This window comes from Phyllostomus discolor, chromosome 7 (assembly GCF_004126475.2).
Source record: "Phyllostomus discolor isolate MPI-MPIP mPhyDis1 chromosome 7, mPhyDis1.pri.v3, whole genome shotgun sequence".
Lineage (NCBI taxonomy): Eukaryota > Metazoa > Chordata > Mammalia > Chiroptera > Phyllostomidae > Phyllostomus > Phyllostomus discolor.
In genome coordinates, this window is record NC_040909.2 from 16,988,000 (window position 1) to 17,010,057 (window position 22,058).

General features: G+C 39.3%; 1 protein-coding gene across 9 annotated transcripts in view; it reads right to left on the reverse strand.

Annotated features, from left to right (window-relative positions):
- RBMS3 (RNA binding motif single stranded interacting protein 3) overlaps nt 1-22,058 on the reverse strand; it is a 623,271-nt gene that overhangs the window by 206,801 nt on the left and 394,412 nt on the right. For all 9 annotated transcript variants that reach the window (XM_036031515.1, XM_036031514.1, XM_036031516.1 and 6 more), the window contains one exon: nt 11,021-11,100. In XM_036031515.1, coding sequence (XP_035887408.1) covers nt 11,021-11,100 — 80 coding nt within the window. The remainder of the gene's footprint in view (nt 1-11,020; nt 11,101-22,058) is intronic.

A 22,058-nucleotide genomic window follows, 5' to 3' on the forward strand; every position in this document is an offset into this window, starting at 1 on the left:
TACTCTGAATCAGCGGCATTCAAAATGATTGTTGTTTTGTTGTGTTTTTGTTTTATTGAAGATGCCAAAGAGCTTTTGTTTACATGGGTTATATCTTTTAATATTTATCACTTCAAAGAATTAAACTGAGAAATCTCAAGATGTTCCCTTATAAATTTATTTTTTAAACAGCAAAAGTAAACCTATTTATTACATGATAACATAAGTGAGGCATTTCTATAAAAAATATTTTTCAAGGCAAGAGTGGCTTTGTTTTATAGTTACACAAATCTCTCATTTCTGGCCTCCTAGAAAATTGCTGGGTTTTCATATCTGCTTTTGCATTTAATCTTTTATAACATCACATATCATTTAGCCTCTGGCTAACTCCACTCTACACTCCTGAGAGAATCAGAGTGAAAAAGGCAAATGCTTTTTCAGTATTATGAAAATATTTTGACCTTGCAGACCACCAGAAAGGATCTCAAAGACCCTGCTGGTCTCTGGGCCACCATTTGGCTCTAATACACCATGGCATTTTACAGTAGTTGCCCATAAAAATACATTAGTTTCAACCTTTGATTTCAATGCTTTTGTACTTCTGAAAGAATTTTTGTATTGAAACCCCAGTATCTGATATATCAGTGCAATTTTGAGTAATCTAAATGGACATTTATCAAGACATAGTATGATGTAAATCACACTGCCAGCCAGTGATCTACTCACTCGTAGGACACACGATCGCAATTTTCTCTACCCCTACAAATGTCTTACAAATATTCAAACTGTCTAAGCTCTTTACAGAGAAGCCAGTTACCTATCGACAACTGCTGCCCTACTTAGAATGCATCTAGTGTGTTCATCTCCAGGTAGTTTGGGAAGCCATGGAGAGAATGTCGGTCTTACTCAGCATGTTCTCAGCAGCAGCAAAAGAATGGGAATATAGAAACTCCAATATCTATCGATCACTGTTTGAGAACTGCCCCAAGCAGGGAATGGAACTTCCTAGGCCCTTCTGCCACTCCCGGCTCATAGGTAGACCAGGTTCCTGCAGCCTGGGGCCAGTCCACCTAGAAAGAGAGACACAGGTGCTGGCTGATGGAAGTCAGGCCAGCACCCTGGGCACTCTATCATCCTCTCTAATACCAAACAGCTAGGAATCAACTTAAAATACTGAGTCAGTTTACCTTAGGGCTCTTCATTGACTCAACTAGTACAACTATTTGAAACAAATTTCTGAACCAAAAGAAGTCCTGCTCTCAGATCAAAGGAAAATGGTTGTTTTCATATTTACAGCCTCCTAATATTGCTATGAGTCTGAATTAATATTTGGTGTATTGGGGTCAATAATGATGTGCTCTGAGGTCGAAGATGCCAACCCCCAAAGACTTTCTTTTTAGATGTTCAATAGTTATCCAGTCTAACATATCCTTAAGAGAAGGTATAAAGAAACTGTAGTCAAAATAATGAACAAGACGGTTTTATTTTTCCTATTTAACAAACAAGCGACCCAGTGATCCAAAGATTAAAAACTGGAGAAACTCAGAAAGTCCTCCATATCCTGCTTTAGTCATGTCATTTAGAAATGGTTCAGATGATATTCAGTTGAAAAAAGTTCTATACCAGTGTATTAGTTTTCTGTTGCTGCTATCAGAAGAAACGAAAAAAATTTAGGGACATAAAATTACACAGATCTACTATCATATGTTCTGTAGATTAGAGGTCCGACAGAGATCACAACGGGTGGCACTGAGATATACACAGGGCTGAGGTCCTCCCTGGGGGCTTTCGGAAGAACCCAGTTTCTTGCCTTCCTCAGCTCTCCAGGGCCAGCAATGGTGAGGCAAGTCCTTCCCAAAAGCTTCACTAGTCTCCTCTTCTGCTCCTCTTCTTCACTTTTAAGGACCCTTGTGGTTCCATCAGGGCCATTTGGATTATTCAGAATAATTTCCCTATTTTAAGGCCAGTTTATTGGCAACCTTCATTTCAACTGCAACACTAACCTCTCTTTACCATGTAAACTAATTTATAGGCTTTATAGGCAGTGGGAATTAGACTGAAAAATCTTTGGGGTGTGGGTGCATTATTCTGGCTACCACAAACAGATAGTTACATACTTAATAAGCAATTGTCAGTACTCCTTTGTGACGTGTATTGGGTTAGATGTTTTAAACATAAAACAAAAAGGAAGGTGCAATCCTTATAGTCAAAGTGTTCGTGGGAAAACTGTTTCAAAGTAAAGATAAACATCAAAGTTCTCTTTAGAAAAATGTCAATCTAATGGGATAAGCATCTTGGGAATATTTGAAGTTTAAAAAAACGATCCCAAGCATGTCAATTTCCTATACATTATTTTTTTTCTGTACTGAAAAATGACTAAAATAATAGCAAACTAATTGATTAATTATTCATAGGCTTAAAGAAGAAATCAGAGGAAACAGTTATAAGATAATCAATTGATGGCTGGTTCAGAGCTCGCCTAATGAGCATTTTTATTAATATTCCTCTTAAAATATTTTCTTAAAATTTGCAGATTTTCATTCTGAAAAAAAATTAGATCACAAATAATGAGTTGTGTGCATGGCAGGCTGCTTGATAATTACTTAAAGAGAGTGGCAAGTGTTTCATTCAGGATACTACACATTGATCCCAAAATTGGCTAGAATGTGGTTTAAATCAATCCTAACAAATGAGATTCTGGATTTGGAAATTCACTAAGCACTTAATTATTCAGAGCTTGGTTTCCATGGCTGGTGTCTTAATTGGTCTTAAGCCACTCAACCCTCTTTGCTCGCTAATAGGACTCATTCGGGACAGACAATAATGGTTTACTCATTTACTCATTAGTGATGCTGACAGAAGGCAAGGCCCAACATTTCTTAGAAATAACATAGAGGTTTTATAGTTTGTTTTGTAAGGTTTTACTGTGAAATCTTCCATGCATACATTTTTGAAAACCTGAAGGTAGTTACTTTTTAGAAATAATAGATGAGCAGAGCTCTTGATTCTAGAGATGTATAGAAGACCTCCCTGCCCTCTTCTCTGGTTCATCAAATGATGACTGCATTAAAAAAAAATCAAGTTTTGGAGCCAAGTAGAGACTCTAGGCAAATTGTGCTACTACGCATTGATGCTTATACATAATTATCGAAAATATATGCTTCACCAAGCAGATTGGCCATATTATATTAATTAAACACTATAGATTTTATTACATGATTAACTGGGAACAATAAGCCATTGTAGTACTTCCTCTAGGCAGGGAGAAGCAACATTATGCCCCAAAGGACAAAGGCACAGACCAAGAAAACTGCTTTTCTGTTTATTCTCAAGATACTCACATATTGGGGCTGGGGAGGAAAAAATGGTTAACTAGATTTAGTGGCAAAAAGTTAGTATCTAGACATTATTTCAATATAAATTGGGCAAGATCATTTGACATGTCAGAAAGCAGAATTTATCGTTGTGCCAAGAAAGAGTTATTTAAGGAAATAAAAATCAGACTGCCAGGATCAGCCCCTGAAAACAGTCCTGAAAAAAATGAGGCATTTAACAAGTAACTAGAATATTTCTTGATAAAATTATTTCTTTTTCTTGTGAGTATTCAGCTCCTTCTCTTTCCATATATTTAGATATACAAATGAAGTTTTTTTCAGAAATTAAGAAAGGATTTCAAGACTTCTCTCAATGTTTATCTCCAAGGGTGTTGATGCTTGTTTAGCAGGAGCTGTGTATCTCCCACACACCCTCAGGAATTTCATTAAAAGCAAATAGGAATATGAACCTTATTCAGTTCATGGAATTGTGCATCAAGTCCAAAGAATATTTATTGAAAATTTACACTGAGCTAAGCAATAGCCCTTGAAGCGACAAAAAAGAAAAAAAAAAAAAAAACCTGGTTTCATTGACTCAAACTCAAATAAACAAAGATTTACTTCAGCCTGTTCACACTCCCTAACCTGCTCCTATGAAGATTAGAACTTGAGATGAAAACAAGGGAAGTGTGAGATTAAGCAAGGAAGTCAACTGTATTGTTGAAAACCTTCTAATCAGAAGCCTCCAATTTTTCAACGGAAGATCAACTCTGCTTCACTTCAGCCCACTGCAGGCATCGTCACCCCAGAGCTCATGATCGATGTCGACCACTCTCCCTTTAGCTAAACCCCAAACCTCACACTGCCCTTCCTCTGTGACTTCATTCTCTATGCCTGCACCTCGCCCTCACTTTGCTGGCATTATGACAATTTCCTAGCTCCTAATTCCGCATCCATTTTCTTCCCCAACTGTCAGCCATGTCACTGCCCCTCATCCTCTTCCATACTTCTCTTGCTAAATCTAAACCCTGTCTACCATCTGCCTATAACCACTAAGATTTGCCTTTATCACCTCTAATATGTGGTTCATAAATGCCACTATAAAAAAAATCATGAAAACAATATATTTGGTCCATGACATTCATTTCACCATTTCAGCTGGTCTAGCTCCCTTTTTAGACAAAAGTGATAAGTCAAAGGGTGGTTTCCCACCACCAATCTTGGAGCGTCTGCCTTAATTTGAGTTCCCCAAAATCAGAGCCTGGTATAAGGTAGTTTCATTGGGAGCTGATGTCAGGAAGAAGGCAGGATGGAAAAAGAAAAGAAAGGTGGGGAAGAAAGGAAAACCAATAAAAAAATAGTTGTCTCATTGAACTTGTTATCACTGCTGGCAAACCCCTAAGGAGCCGTGTAGAAAGTAACTCAGAATTATCTCTCTGAAGGGCAAGGGGCCCAATCTTATGCACTGACTCCCACCTCCCATTGACGGAGGGTGGTCCCAGGGAGTGATAGCTCCACTGAAGTTTGTAGAAAACGTATGTCAGGTTGAGTGAGCTTTTCTAGGTTTTGCCCTGAGGTAGTAAACTGGAGAGAATCAGTGGATGCTGGAGACTGGACCCTCCGAGGTGTATGGAGACGGCCCATCCCATCAGCAGCTGTAATCACAGGTGAGAAGAAGGGAGGTGGCACTGGGCGCAAAACCCACTCCAGTCATTCCGAATCCCCTAAAGATGATGCCTTGGATATTCTGTATCTGGCTTCTCATGATCCAGATTTAGAAATGCAATCATCTCTTCCTCTTTTCTCCTTTATCTAATCAGTTACCAACTCATACGTCACAATGAGTTTACCATCACAGTACCAGGCATGTGTGGCTCCATCAGAAAATTGACAAATGACTGACCAAGCCCATGTCCATAGTATTTACACAGACTCTAAGACTGGTGACCGTGAAGTTGTCAGGCTGCTTCGTAAAGTTCACTAATAATATTCCAACAGTGTTGTGTTTAGTGCATAGAAATAATCTAAACAGCATCCCTAATGTTACAGAGGAGAGGCTTCAGAGAAAGTAGCTCCTAAACATTAAAAAAGTCCTCTTAGTGAGAAATCTAAACTGGTACCCCCTTAGGGACTGTAGTGTTTGCAAAGTTTATTGTGTAAATGATGTTTTAGTTTCACAACGATGAAAATGTCAGCATTAGTGCTTCTCCTCCGTAGAACCATAAAGGAATATTTTTGCTAAACTGTACCATAATATTTTTGTATTTGCTATTTCATACTCAGTTACAGTTATATTTGGGGACTTAATAGACTGATATTGGGTTGGCCAATATAAGTCTGCATGGTATTTTCCATAAAGTAAAAAACACATTTTTCATTTTCACCAATGACATTATTGATTTGGATATTATGAGGATGTCAGCAATCTCCCGCATGGTATAATGTTGGCTGTTCTCAATTAATGTCTTGATTTGATTGCTATCAACATCAACTGGTCTACCTGACCATGGAGCATCGTCCAGTGAGAAATCTCCAGCACAAAATTTCTCAAACCACTTTTGACACATTTGATCAATCATAGCACCTCATCCATACACTGCACAAAGGGTTTTTATTTTGCTTTTCAGTTGCATTTTTACCTTTCCTGAAATAATAAAACATAGTATGCCAAAATGTTGTGCATTTTCTTCCACCTTCAATATAAAAATGGCTATACAAAAATTCACCAAAGTTGATACATTTTTAAAAAGTGCATGCTGATATGACAGCTGTCACAATACAATCTAACAACATTGTTTCAAGTGAAGTTAAAGACAACTAAGTGTTACTAGAGCCATCTTACAGAAAAAAGCAAACGAACTTTTAGGCCAACCCAACACCATGGAGGAAACTGTGGTTGTGAGGGTCGGCAATATTTCCCACTGATAAAAATTTATATATCTATTGTTCAAATATTCAGAATTTTGAGCCATGTCTCTTAACATTAATTTTATTTAAGTACATTGTTGGCATTTTACTCTAGGTGACATTTTCTTTCCTCATTTTCTCTAAAAAATATCAGATTTTAAATATATTGCCTCATGTGCCCCCAGGATATGTACATACATATCCACAATCATATACATTTCATATTTACATAAACGCACAATAATAAAATTATGTCAAAGCACCAAAAAGGCACAGTTTTATATTATTTATTTTAAAATATTATTCATATGGCACTTATTACTTGTCTAAATTTCTGTTTATCACAGGATTTGATAAAATGTAAAAGACCCCCAAATGTGCGGAGCTTTCTTTCCCCCTTCCCTACTGCTTGGAGTTCATTCGGGATTAGAAATAATTATCTGAAGAATAATCAAATCTTACTAAAAGGGAGTCATTCCATTTTCTTCTGGAAAGATTACTCCACAAATAGGAATATGAGCTTACAGGCAAAAGTCTAGTGTGAGAGCAACATGTGATTTATTTTTCTACAAACTAGCCTGCACGTTCTACTCATCAATACACGTCCTTACACGTGGAAGCCTTTTCCTCATGGCGCATCACTCTGCTCTGGGGGCTCTTTGAAAGTGAGCCTTTCAAGTTCATGCCCTACAGATCCCTGAAGTGTCTGAGAACTTACCCTTTGCTTTGGGTTTGAAAATGGAAGACGTTAAGGTTGCACAACATGGCTGGGCAATTCATTACGGGACAAGGGAATGTCCGGGGTTAGGCAGGCAAGCAACTAATGATCCTTCATTTTGTCCAGAAAGCATCAAGATCGATATATAGGACATGCAACATTTATGGAACACTGTGTTTTCGTTTCCCTCTAGGGAAGGGAGAAAATGCTGGATGATCTCTTCTCTGAGGATGGCTGGAATGATTGACACTGTTTAACACACATTGTGTCATCGTCTTGCCACCTGCTAGTAGCCACACAGCCACCTGATCTTTGTTAATTCCCTGTACTATATATAGCAGAATTCAAAGAGTTTGATTTTTGACAGGCATATTTAGCTTCATCGATTGAGGTAACCAAAATCTGGGATAACATTATAAATCAAAGTGAACAGAGCTAGTTCTGAGAGGCTTTAATAGGCATTAACAATTCATGATGTATTCATTAAAATTAGATCTTTTATGAGCAAATAGGAGGAGCCCCGAGAAAGAAAGGATGAGTCAAAAGAAGGACCTACACAGTTTTCTCTCAACTCACCTATTCTTTCAGGAATGAAAACTAAATGCCATTGTGAAATCTATTTAATGAGTGAGTAAATTATTCCTAGAACAATGCAAATCATAATGGAGGAAGCAACACAAATGTGGTTCACGTTACCTGTCCTTGCAAATATCCTTAACCATGTTGTTTTCAGAATTTGAAATTCAGACCACTGTCAAAATTTGGAGGTTGAAGTGAATTTCTTTTTCTTATTTTTTCATAGAAATGACACAGTCAGGGACTGGGAAACTAGATGTTCTTCCCGGGGGAAAAAAAATAACTTTGCATCTCCTTTAAGAGGAACCATTGTCAAAAGTGACAGGGGCCAACATGGCAGTATGTTTTTCCAATGCCTTATGCACACTTCCCCAAGCCATCCCTGAAGACAGAAGTAAAGAACGCAAATTCCATACCAATTGTTCTCCACTGTTTTAAAGTAGGGGTAAAGCAGGGCTCTAGTGTGAGAAGACAATTGACTTAACATGCAGTCTTTTCAAGGGCTTTTTGGAGCCTGAGAAGCTCGGGCCATTACTGGGCCCTTGTGGGTCCCTCAATCACACAACTTTAAATCATTATATTGAAACTATAAATGTGAGTTTTATAAAATCACAAAGTTCTGAATTCAGAGATGCCACATCTCAAGAATGTGGAAGACTGAGATTTGAAAATAGTTTTTTGAATTCTATTGTAGTTGCAGGTAGATCTGATCAATTATAATGGGCTTTAATGAGTGCACCCAGAAGCAAGGACAGTGTCTCTAAAGCTGTATTAGTATTGAAAACGTTAGGAAATTGGTCACTTTTTTATTTTGAAAATATCAAAGCAATGACTTCCACTCTGATTTCAGAACACATAGCAACATCCACTGGGTCTTCAAGATAGAATAGATAATTGGATTAGCTTAGTTTCTGTTCATATAAGATTCCAACCATCTACAACAAATAACAAATGCGAACAAATAAAGGCAAACAGCATACACCTACATTTTATTATACCTGTTGTCTCAACTTACTGAATATACTCAATGAGGGCATTTTACTACTGTGACTTCCAAAATACCAACATCTTGTATTATGTCCTGTTTTATTCCACATAAATTTAAATATCAAAAAATTAAATATCTTCTATAAACCTTTATTAAACCCTATTTGACTTTCAATGCATAAATAAACATATTCACGTACCAACTGTGATCAAGATTGTGTATTTAATTCTATTAGTGTTTCGTGTAAAAATCAGAAGCATAAAGTTACAGCTCTTAAAGGAGTTTTATAACTGGGAACAATTATTTTGCCTCTCATGTTCCCATGAGATAAAAGGAAGTGAGACACTCATAACTAAATTCTTGCTATTCACAATGTTTCCATTGGGTGTAGCTATGCTATTAGATAGGCTGATGTCAGAGCCTGCATATTCAGGAAGAACGCCCAGGTATTTGGGGGTTTTTAGTGACTCTGTTTGTCTTAAGCATTAAATTGTATTTGTCAGCTATACATTTAATGAGGAAAGCAAGGAAAACAGTTTCAAATCAATCAAGTTGAGAAGTATTTCAATGTCTTTTTTTCTGAAAAGGAAGAAACCTAAAAAACTGAGACCTGTATTAAAACTTGAATAAACAATAATTTCTATATAATTTGTTCACTATTAATTTTTTTATATAGCCATCTTATGCACACTTAATCTGAATTCTATATAGATAAGCATCTCCGGGGTGAAATGGGATAAATGTGGGGAAAATCCTCTAACAATGCAACTCCTTTCTTCAATGATGGGTCTGAGCAGAGTGTCTTAAAGTGCTTTTTCTGCTAAAATAAAATAAAAATGAAAAGTATGTCTCCTAAAATGCAAGGACAGCTTTCATGCTGAGATGTAAATTGCTAACTCTTTTCTTAACAACACCATATGTCTCCAACAGGATCGAAATGCAGTCAATTCTCAAAGGAACGTTATGCATGGAAGCTAACCAAATTGAGGCACTAACCAAATCGAGGCACAGGTTTTACTGTGTGGTGACCCTCTGATCAACCAGAGATGCTACTGTGGATTTTCCGCATCATCCAACTTTCGGTCTGAAGGACTCTTCTTCTGTCCTGACATTTTCCCCAAACCAACCAATTCATAAAAGAACCCTGACCCCTTCACAAAAATATTTCTTTCTGTTCAAAAGTCCTCTTGTATAAACCTCAGTATGTTTTAAGGAATTGAAATGTTCAGCCCCCAAACACTTTAACCATGAATTTTAAATAGTACACACATTATATAGCAAAGACTATAGAAATCCAGTTGAAAGGACCAAAAGAAAAATATTATACAGCTGAGAAAGTCGCATTATTCCCCCGAGAATCACAAAAAACAAGAGAGAAACAAATTCACCAACATACGTTAGTTAGATAGTTCTTTATCCACTCACTCTAATTCTTTTTTAGCACCTGTCAATCTTTAATGTCTTTATGTATGAGTAAGATATACTCTTCAATGTACTCACCTCATATTAAATACTTTCCATATATCCTACTGCTAGATTAATATCAAGTCAGGCATTTCTAGCTTAAGCTTTGACACGTGTGCTATATTTAATTTTTTATTTTGAGTGTAATTCTTTTTTTAGTGTAGTTCTTCATAGCATAAAGTTATATCATCTTATGATGTGTATAATTAAGAATTTTGCTTTGGATAGAACCAGAGACATGGAGATAAAGAACAAAATGACAGAGACCAGAGGGAGGGGGATCATGGGGACAGGAGGGGAAGGAGCAAGTCCAGGGACATGAATCAAGGACTCATAGGCACAGACAACGGGGTGAGGATTAACTGTGGGAGTGGGGGCCGGGGTGACAAGGGAAGGGAGAGCAAGGTGGTGGGGGGAACAATTGTAACTGAACTGAAATTTAACAAAGAAAGAATTTTGCTTTGGGAAATGTGAAATGCCCTGCAAAAGTCTAGATGGGTGCTCCTCAAATTCTCTCTGATGAATGGACAATTTCAATAATTTTTTTCAATAGGTCAGTCACTGATATTTTTGTAAAATATGAACTTAGGCACCCAGATCGTATGACAATGTCAAATTGCTATACAAGTTTCTAAATGCTTTTTCCCCCTTTCTGTACACTTTTTGTCATGGACTGGTGGGAGATGTTTGCACACTGGCATCCATCCGTGAACACTAGGGTGCATACCACCGTTCAGGTGCTTTATAAATTAGAAATCAAGAAACCAATGTTAATGACGGGAGTCAGAAACTTCCTCACTTCACGTGCATCTCTGAGTATTCTTTGCTGTGATTTCCTCTAGTTCACTTTAGGGAACGAACCACAGAGATTCAACAGAAAGGCCAAAGAGGAATCAGCAAGAAATGTTTGGTAGTTTTAACAAAGATGAGTTGCTGCATAGGACTAAAAACTATACACTTATAAATGCAAATGCTGCCCTCCCAGGAACCCACCCAGGGCCTCACCATGCACTCACTGTAGTCATTGCAATAAGCCTGGACGCTCTGGGGTGACCGCTTAATGGTTGGTCTTACCTGGGATGCCAGGTGGTGTTTTCAGATACTTTCCATTAAAATGTTGAATTACCACTTCACATTTTTCAGTAGACTCCATTCTGGAAAAAGAAATACACAGAGGATCATATACTTTTCACAAACTTGTGCACAGATGGGAAAATTTTTCAAATAAGGGGGTAAGTAGAAAAGCCGTGGAAAAGCTTGATTAGAGAATTTCACTGGAATTGTCAACTACAACCACCAGGCCGAGCCCACAGAACATCACAAGCACACCATTGCCCCGAGTATCACTGTACTGAAAGTTGCTTATGTGGATGGCTCTGTGCTGAGTCCTCGCCCAGAGGCAATACTGAGGCATAATCTTATGTAATCCACACGACAATGTGTGGCAATTGAAAGTGCTCCACAAATACCTGTTAAGTGTCTGAATTAGCAAACCTGAAAGGTATGGGTCTTTGTTACTGCTTTTCATATCCCGTGAGGGTGCTGAGGCTGAGAGAGATGAACCACCTTGACAATGAGGGGCAGAGTCTGGGCTTTAACTGAAGACCATCTAACACCAAAGCATATCGTAACTACTAAACTAGACTACTGAGGGACTTCACGGAACAAGTTGATGAGAAGTGCTTTATTTTAACCGATTTTAGCTTAAATGGTGATTAATACAGTGCTGTTGTCAGCACCAGGGCACTTGTATTAAAAACCCACTGGGTGAAAGATACAAAAGAGAATTACCTGGAGTATCAAATGTGAGAGGAGAATGAACGTACACAAAGCTCGGGTCCTGAACTTTCTTAATTTTGGATTTTGGACAACTTCCTCTCTTATTTTATGCTAGATATCAGTGTTCCTAAATGGGTTCCTCATGCCAAATTTTGTCATCTCACATAGAAGCTAATGAATGAACATTTTGAGCTATACAATTATAGTTTCAATATTGGCAGTATCACCATATCCTAAGTAGAGTAGTAGCAGCAACATTTTAAAAATAATTAACTATATCTGGGCTTTATTGTTTTATAAAATGGGGTGGGAAAGATAAAAATTAAAGGGTTTGTTCTGATTAAAGTAAATTAAGGCCCATAATTAATAGCACACTAGAGACAAAATTAAAGAAACAGAACACATACATATGAAAAAATATCTATGAAATGTGTGAAATCTGCCTACAAGGCAGAGTATAACTTACGTTTTCTGCTGTGCCCTTACTGTGAGTTTGCCTGGAATGGAGCCCTTTGACACAATTTGTGAAACTTTCCTACTTCTAAATCTAAGGGGCATTTTCAGGATCCTATTACAGGACTGTGTTACGGGGAGGGGTTACAAGATAAGGAAAGATATGTAAACAAATGCCGAGTAAATTTTACATTGATTACAGCTCTGGGAATTGAAAGGTGAGAGGAATTCCAGAAGCCTGGGGAGCACGGAGAAGAGGGACCAGAAGGCCAGAAGGGCCCTCGAGGATGTGATTAGAGGAGGGGCCCGTGCCGAGCAGCAGACAGGGCCTGTGTCCCTCCGGAGGGGGCAGAATGGGCAGATCACTGTGGCGGGAGGGCAAGGTTCACTTGGGGAAAAACTCTTGAAGGGAAGTTGAGAGTGCAGACAAGGCCATCTGAGTGATCAGATGAAAACATCTGAAGTTGGCATCAGGAGCACGTTCCACGTATGGCGCTAGAATTATTTCCACTAGAACTTGTTACAGTGTCTTTTCTGGTGTGCACGGATTCCTGTGAGGCATGGGATGGACAGAGATCTTCTGTGTTTATACTCATGACAAATCTCTTCCTGCATCAGTCAGAACGGGCTTCGCGGGCACAGGACCCGGGCAGAGCGGCAGAGCTGCAGCCTTAGAAACGCCTGCACGTGGTTTGCAACTCCATTGTCAACGTCTCAAAATTCTTCATAATTTCCCAACAAGGGGTCACTCATTTTTGTATTTTACTGTGTCTCCAAAATTACATAGCTCGTCCTGCTACAAGAAAGTGCAGGAACCTGATTTAACATAAATTCATTCATCCGATGGTCCAATGGAACCGTATTAGTGTTATTTTGAAAAATATCTGAAGAATGAATTGGGTTTTTTGTACAGATTGAAGGAAAGAAACTCTTTAAGGCTAATAACATGCAATTTTAAAATACAAAAATATAAAACAAAGATAGCATTTTGTTCACAGTTTATTCACGATTTCCCCCAAATCAGAAGACATTTGGATTAGAAACACAGGGTGAATCTTTAGGAGTAGCTAAGCACAATTTTCCTAACTTGTCTAAATTTTCTTTCTAGTGGAATCTTTTACAGTGAATCTTCCACATTTTATTTTATTTTTTTAGGTAGGAAACTTTTATTTCTAGAGGAAAAATAGAATTCTAATTCTGTTCTTTCTCTCTTTCCACATGATCTACTATCCTTTGTCTCTTAGGGAAAATAACCTTCCCTCCTAGTAGAGACATGAATGGGAGAGGAAATGTAAGCCCTTAATTACTACAGATGTTACTTTATGGAACTTTTATTCTAGGAGAGCTACGGAATGAATAGTTTATGCCCCAGAGTCCCCCTGTTCAAGCTCTCTCTGGGTACTCCTCTGGATAAAAGGCAGTTCAGAATCTAAAACTTGCTTGCAAGAGTCCTGCAAATCAAATCCTTTCTCTCTGCTTTAAAAACGACATGGAATTCTAAATGGACTACACTAGATGGAGTGTGTGTGTCTCTCTCTGTGTGTGTATGTGCTGGTTGATTCCACATAATACGTTTCAGGCAATCCAGAGAAAGCTAAAGAAGAACATCAAGTAGCCAACACACTTGACCCACCTAAAATATTTTTGTTCTGGTTTGAAAGGCTCGAGTCTTCCCTTTGGATTCTATATACAATCATCTTTTCTTAAAACTGTTTCCCCGCCAGAGCAAGCCGGATGGGGGCTGTTTCTGCGAATACAATGATAGCAGCAGCGTAGATTGTTCACTTTAGCTTCATTCAGATTTAACTAAGTGAATGTCTACAGTGAGCCTTTAGAGACTCTCCTCTTTGAAAGAACAAATGCAATAAAAGTCTGTTTTCTATAGCTGCCGGCGCTTAGTGTCAAACCGTGTTATGCTGCACCACCCAGCAGTGACAATTTCATTCTAATACACGGGGCACATTTTAACAAGGCAAAAACGGTCCCAGCAAGGACGGCAATATAGGAGCTGCCAAGGGGAAAGTCTCAGGGTTCCTCATGCATTTTATGTGGGAACAGAACAAAAGTGAGACCCACGGAGCTCTGGTTGGGGGGTGGGGCAGTGAAAGAGACTGTATTTGAATAGCTACCTCGGAAGAATGTGCCCATTTTCTTCTCAAGTTTCACAATTAACTGCTTTGAAATGCTAGCTCCAGCTATCTGCAATCTGGCACACGCTTCAGTTGAAACTGACACTAGCATTATCAAGTGGGTCTGAAAAGGCAGCATGCCAGACAAAGCTGCCTTTACATGTCCCTTTCAGATGGGCCACTGAATCACTACAACTGAGTCTATTCTTCCTCCCCGGGACCTGAACCCCCTCACGTCCCTCGGAACAGCTTGCATGCCAGGCCAACCATTCACCCGATGATACATTAATTAGGTTCTTACAAGGCTCTAATCATTGTGTAAAGCTTAAGGGTTTTCTGTTAGGTCTGATGTTTAAATATAAACACACATTAAAGGTCCCTTTTGACATTCTTTCTTGTCTCGGTGCCTAGGAACCTGGCTTCCATTATTCAACGCGCACCACAGAACTGTGATTTTTTAAAACTTCTTTTCCAACAACTATGAAGAGGAGCTGGTTTCACAGCCAATACAATTCCCACAGGCAAATGACATCAGATGAGAGAGCCTGATCCGATATTAGTAGAATGTCCTCAGTCAGACTTAAGCGCAGAGGTGAAAAAGTATTTTGCAAAACCACTTGCAGCCCGCCACCTATCTCACTCCAAAAGAGAATCTCTCAGTGCATGGTTTTAAAGCAATAAGCATTATTAACCACGTATTTAAAAAAAATCCACCCTGTCATTTATTATGGTTAATGAGAGGTTTCCACTATTGTGAAATTTCTGTGGTTTTGCAATCACAGGCTCTGGACAAATGATTGGCAACTTAGAAACATCCCACACTGCAAGGCAGCCATCCCTCCTTTCCGGTAAGATTTACGCAAAGGGTCAACATTAAAAGATTTTTTTAGAACACTAAAATGTGCACCCCTGACATTTCAAAAATAAATTATGTCATTTACTTCTGAACCCACTGCAATGGAAAGAATAGCAGTGAGTCCCCGGAACAAAGATGAGAGGATGAGTTGAATTTCCTTCTGAGTTTTTGCAATATGTTTTAGGATCCAAGTGTCACAAACCCTGAAGAGGGAAGCAGAGTGGTCTCCCTGCCATCTCCCTTTGCAGAAAGCCAGGCATTTGGGGAGTGTCTTGCTCAGCATTACAACACATTCCCCTTAGGAAACAGAACTTCGGACAATATTTGACCAATGCAAATCCACTCCCAGGTTTTGGAATCACAAAAATTCAGGATTAGAAATAGCCTCCAATATCAACTGCTACATTATACAGATGAAGAAACTAATGCCAGGAGACTGTGCTTGGCTTCCTCAAAGACCAGTTAGTGGGTGAGCCCGGAATAGAATATTTGCCTCCTGACTTTCAATGCAGGTGGCTTCTTTGGAAGAGATGGAGCTCCATTGTGGTCTCATGTCATCCCTCCTGATTTCCAATGTTCATCTTCTTTAATCTGTCCTGAAGCTGGATGGATGCTGGTGGTTCCCGTCTACCCGGCCACTACTGAGTAGAGCAGTTGTCGCCAAAAAGGGAGATACATCCTGATACGACATACCTAGAGGGCACTTCACCTGTCTGATATTCACTGCAAAAACATGTACATAATGTGGATCCTATCATGAGAAAAAATCAGACAAACCCAGATCTGGAGTCCTTCTCCAGAATACCTGGCTAGTACTACTCAGGAAAGATTTTAAAAGTCTGAGAAATTGCCACAGACCAGAGCAGATTAATGAGAAATGATGATGAAATGCAAAATGGTATCTCGGATTGGATCCAGGAACAGGAAGAGGACATCAATGAAAAAATTGGTGAAACCCAAAAAAAGTCTGGCATTTAGTTAATAGTAATATACCAATGTCAGTTTCTTTTTCTGATAAATATTCCACAGTAATGTAAAGTGTTAACAAAAAGTGGAACTCGGTGTGAGGTATATGAGAACTCTGTATTAGCTTTGTAATTTTTCCGTAAAACCAAACTTCTTCCAAAATATAAGGCTCATTTAAAACTGTCTGTACATTAAAATTATCAGGAAACTATTTTTAAAAATACCAGGGTCTGGGCCTTAGCCCAGGAGATTCTGACTTAATTGCTTTGGCATGAAGTCTAGGCACATATTTTTCAAAGCTACCCAGGTGATTCCAGTGTGCAGCCATGGCTGAACCCCACTATACTAGAGTTCTATGTCAGGTGTCCCAAACTGGAAACTGTGGGCCAAATCCAGCCTTTAGGTATGTTTTATTTGGACGGCAAAGAGTTTTTTGGAAAATCTGAAATAATTGTCAAAATTTAAAGTTGGGAGACTTCACATAAAAATTTGAATTTCTGATTCCTATTAAAAATTAGATGAGTCGAGCCATGTTTTTGGTATGGCAAATATGGTATAACAAAAATAAATTTGGGTTTTGCCCTGGTCCCTGGCACAGAACTCCTAAAACCTTTGGAATTTCCCGAGTAATAGGAATGTTTTTTTGTTATTCATAATGAACCCCTTTTGACCGCATTTGAATTGATGTTAATGAGATGACTTAAGTTGGGACTCCTAGATCGCTTCAGAATGAGGCTAGTCACCAGAAAGACCAAGTGATCAGAGGGTGGGAGCTTTCAACCTCACCCTCCAACCTCTGGAGGGTCTGCAGGGGGGCTAGAGAAGGATCTCCATCACTAACGGCCACTAATTTCATCAATCAAGCTTGTACAATGAAATCTCCATAAAAACCACCCAGTGACAGGTTTCAGGAGCTTCTGGGTTGTTCAGCACATTGATGTACTGGGAGGGCGGTACCCCTAAAGAAGGCAGGGAAGCTCTTGGGCATCCTTATACCTTCCCTGTGCTATGAACCTCTTTTGGCTGAGTTGTATCCTTTATAATATACTGGCATACATAGGTAAAGTGTTTTTGTGAGTTCTCTCAGTTGCTCTAGTGAATTATCAGACCCGAGGGAGGTCATGGGAATCCCTGAATTTGTAGTTGGCCCAATAGAAGTGTGGGTAGCCTAGGGACAGTCTTGTGGGACTGAGCCCTTACATCTGGAGTTGGATGATAACTCTGGGCAGTGTCAGAATTGAATTGAATTGCTGGACTCCCAGTTATTGTCGGAGAATTGGAGAGCTGCTGTGAAAAATGACACGTATTTGGTACCAGAATGAAAACATCGCAGCAACCTTGGCCTAGAGTTGACCAGTTGTTTTCTTTAAAAAGAGTCAGTCTGCCATCATTCCTACTGACCTGTATCAAGGGTCAATCTTTAGGCAAAGAAGTAAATGTTAGTTATTTTTGCCCTATTTTTTTATTTTTGTGGGTTTTTTATGATGGAGTCAAGAGAAAATAGTTATTATCCATGTGTACTTGTGTTTTCTGTTTGCCACCCTCTGTGTCTTCTCTGCTTTGTCCTTTGTTCTAAAGAAGTGGCCCTTCTATGGACCATTTCATCTTGGCTCCCTTATCTGGTGGCATTTCATTGGGTTCAGCTACCGGGGACGTAGTGGGTGTAGAAGAAAGTATGACCATTCTTCCTCATTCTCTCTCTGCTCTGGCACTTGTCTCTCTGGCAGGGGGTGTACCGTTCTCCGTCTGCAGCTCATCCAGGCAGCCCCTCCTCCAAGGCTCTGGGTCTCACTGCGCTCTGGGATACTCCTTCTTTTGCCTTTAGCTCTCAGGGTGGTAAAGGCTTCCTCCTGTCGCTCAGCTCTGGGTATCTTAGTATTCCTTTGTCAGTTCCCTTAACTCTGCCCATGCTTCTCTAAATGCTCCGTTAGTCTAGTCTCTCCAGTTGAATCACTTGTGGTACAATTCTGTTTCCAGCCCACAACACTTGGATGGCTACACATTAAAACCATCATTAACTAAGCAACAACATTGTCCCAGAGGCCGTGTGTTTCAAGAAGAATGTAAGGGGCGGGGGGAGTTTCCTTATACTCCATCAAGAGACAGCTTCTTTCACTTAGATTACTGCCAATCTCCGATTGATACCCTTGTCTAGACATATCATAAACTAAATTTATCTTTTCACCATACAGTCATGCTTTCAAAAGAAATTTGGGTGCAAAAATGGAAAAAAATAAATTTAAAAAAATATAGCTGAGATAAGGAAATAAATTAGTGAGTATAGTATGCTTAGGTTTAGAGAAATCCTGCCATTAAAGGCATTGGAATACATTATCACTTTTAATCAGGCCCTGTGAGCTGCAATGACATTCCATTCCTAGATGCTATTTTTTATTTTACCTCTCTTCTTTCCTCTATGATATAACAGCTTTGCCTTTCTTGCATTTCCCAAATATGTGAACCTGGCCTCACCATAGATCTACTCCTTCCCTTTTTCCTTTGCCAATCACTCTCTCTTCTGTCCTCAACCACACCAAGAGACTCTCCTGGATGGTTCCTTTTTATTATTTACATCTCAGTTTAAATGCTCCCTCCTCAGGGGGCTTTCCTGTCCTTGACCTCCAGCCTCTCACTCTGCCATATTCTCTATTGCACCTCTACATTTTATTCTGTTTTTGTGACACTTTAATTAGTTGCTATTTTATTATGCATTTGATTGCATGCTTTATTTGTCTCCTCAATGCACTACCATATCCATTGCTGAAAGTATATATTTTGTGCATACCTCTAAATTTACTGCATCTAGAATAATTACTGATATGTGAATAGTGATAAAGACATATTTACTAGATGAGCTGAATAAATAAATGAATGACTATATTTTTACATATCAGGAAAGGAGGCTCAGAGAGATTAAGTAACTAGTACAAGCATACAGATCGGAGCCACGCAAGCTAAGTTATTTCTGCCTCAGAAACCCGTGTTCATGACCACACAGATATAGAAAATAGATGCGTTGATGGAAATCACAGAAAACTGAGGATGTAGAAAAGACACTAAATAAAGAGACTCACACTTGTAGCCCAAGTGATATGTCCAAGTCTGTCCTCTTTATTGGCTGGAAGCAGACAGCCACACTCCAATGCTTATAGCCTTTGGATGGCCCAAGAGTCCCTGTCATGGTTTGTGCTTACAGCAGGTCCTTCCAGGACCTGAGCACACTGACTGGCCACCATTTCCAATCCAGAGGCAACAGGGTTCTCCCATTTCAGTTTCCCACGGGTAAATCATATTCAGGACTTTCCTCCCACTCCACAGAGGCAGTTTTAGGGATCTGGTCATTTCCATTTTGTAATTATAAAACAATGAAGCATATGTTTTCCCTTCTTTAAATTTGTATGAAGTTACATCTAGAGGAAGAACTGAGCCTAGGAGGTTTCAGAATAGTGGATTGTTGGGTGCAGTTTCATTCCTTTGCTTGGCTGTTGGGTTTGGGTTTCGAAAACCAAGGCTCTGAAAATATGAAAATGAAAGCAGAAGGCTCTGTTTTCGGTACCCATGATCATGACCTTGTGATGGTAAAGGAGAGATACACCAAGAGGCAATGAGAAGAAGCAGATGAAGGTAGACAAAGCGACACATGAAACGAAGATGCAGCAGCTGGAGGGTGGACCAGGACTGGACTCAACGGTGGCTCACATGTGCAGGCAGTTGGGAGGGGACTTGGGGCCACCGAACGGAATAGCAGTCCTCACTCTCTTCGATCTCAGCAGACACAGTTGTAACCCGTTTCTAGGCAAACACAGCTGTAGTTTGCATATGACTGATCACTCAATTTACATTTCAGACTTTTTCTTTGCTCACATTTGATTGTCTGGTTCCATGTATTTGAGATAGTAAGGCCAAAAGAATTCCCAAAATAACGAGGGATTGTTAACACAAATATGAACTCATAGATATGATCAAAACACTTTCCAAAAATAAGAGCAAAGTTTGATAGATTAGATGGTCATTTTAAAGGAGCACATATTTGCCTAAAAAAAAGAAGTTTTGGCATTTGCTCTACAATTTTGTAAATTTTTATATTTTCATTATATTTATTCTAAATCAGAGTTTTCATCATAGGGAGCAAAAGCTGGGGCAGTAAAAGGCAGATCAATCCAATTTTAATAATATTCTAAATTATTAAATATAATACAAAATATTCTTAATCTGCTATTTATATTGATTGTTACTAATCAGGCTGATACTTGCCTGCCTGTAACCATGATTAATATTTTTTACTTTATGAAAAGAACTGAAATTATTTGAAAAACTTGCTTATTAGGTCAAGGGAAGCAGGACACAGGGCTTCCTCTGTGTTCAGTCATTCAAACAAAGCTCCATGAGAATCAAATTAAAAGCACTGGAGAGGGGCGGGAAATACTACAGAATACAAAGGTCTCTGTGCTCGGCAGTCTCTCACGCTCTTTAGCTCACCAGGGGACAGTAAATGCGTGTCTTAAAGAGGTCCTACGTTCCCAGATGTTGAAGCTGGATTAGTTGTGAATGCTTACCCCCCATTCCTTCTCCACTTTGGGTCATTCTTTACCAGCCTCTCATAACACCCTTTCAATGTGATTCTCGTTAGACAAATGGTCTCATGTTTCTGGGACTGGGAAATGGATAACATGAACACGCAGTCCTGTCCCTCCAGACCCGGGCTGATTTATGCTCTGATCCTCACCCTCCCAGGCGAGGCGGTGCGCTGGCACCCGCTGGCTCGGCAGTCGCGGGTCTGCCGCCTGACTGTCAGCGTTCCCACCGTAAACTTCTGTTTTCAGAGGTTTATGACTTGGCCATAAAACGCTGCCCGGAGGGGGGTGGGTCTTACAAAATCGGTTTAAGTTACAAGAGAGTTAAAAACATAAAAAAATAAAATAAAATGTCTGTAATTTCAGACACTATCTAGTGCTCCTGGAACTTTGAACAGCCTGTAATTGTGCTGTCTGTGTGCCCTACTGGCATTCAAATCAAGGCTTTGAAGTTCAGTGTTTTAAATATAGAATGAAGACACTACCTTTACTTTGAAGAGATGGTTATCAAAGAAGATTAATGTATAGCTTTTGGGTAAGATAATAATGTGGGTTTTCCCTCTAGTCAAAACAATCTGAGGATCTCTTACACATGAACCGAGGACCACATCTGGTGGTCAGGAGTGACCAATGGTAACATTCAAAACGAAGGCTGATGGGAAAATTATTCAGGTTTCAGGACTTGAGGTAATCACAAATTCAAGAGATATGTACAATTTACTAGCACAACTGTAGGCTAGCTGTTCTTCCAGTTGAATAAGCATATTCTTTTCATAATGCCTTAGACACTGTAAACGTTTAGAGGAAGAACTAATTTGTGAAGCAATGATAGTCGGGCTGATGCTACTGTAGTTTTCTGTACTGTCTCAGAATTGTTTGTGTGTGTGTGGGGGTGTATGTGTGTGTGTGTGTGTGTGTGAGAGAGACAGAGAGAGAGAGAAAGAGAGAAATACTATCTCCCTGCATAGTGCTATACCCCAAACCAAACAAAAAAGAAAAAACTTAAAGTGATTCCATTTGTTCGTTATCCAAAATTTAGTGGGGATCAATTATGTGTCAGATCCCATTGTAGGTTCTAGGGAAAGTATAAGGCCTGGTCCCTATTCCTGAGGATAGAATTTATGAGGAGCACACTTTGGAAGAGGGGGACAGTGTGAAAGGGGCATCAGATAAGAATCAAATGCACCTGGAAAAATCTCTAAGAACGAGGCCCAGCGATCTGAGTTGTCACAGACCCTCCAGATGATTCCGAGAACCTAGCACTCTAAGACAACGTTTCTCAAATATTAGAGCATCAGAGACACTGGAGGTGCTTGTTAGAACACGTGGCTGCCCCCACCTGAACCCCATCATTG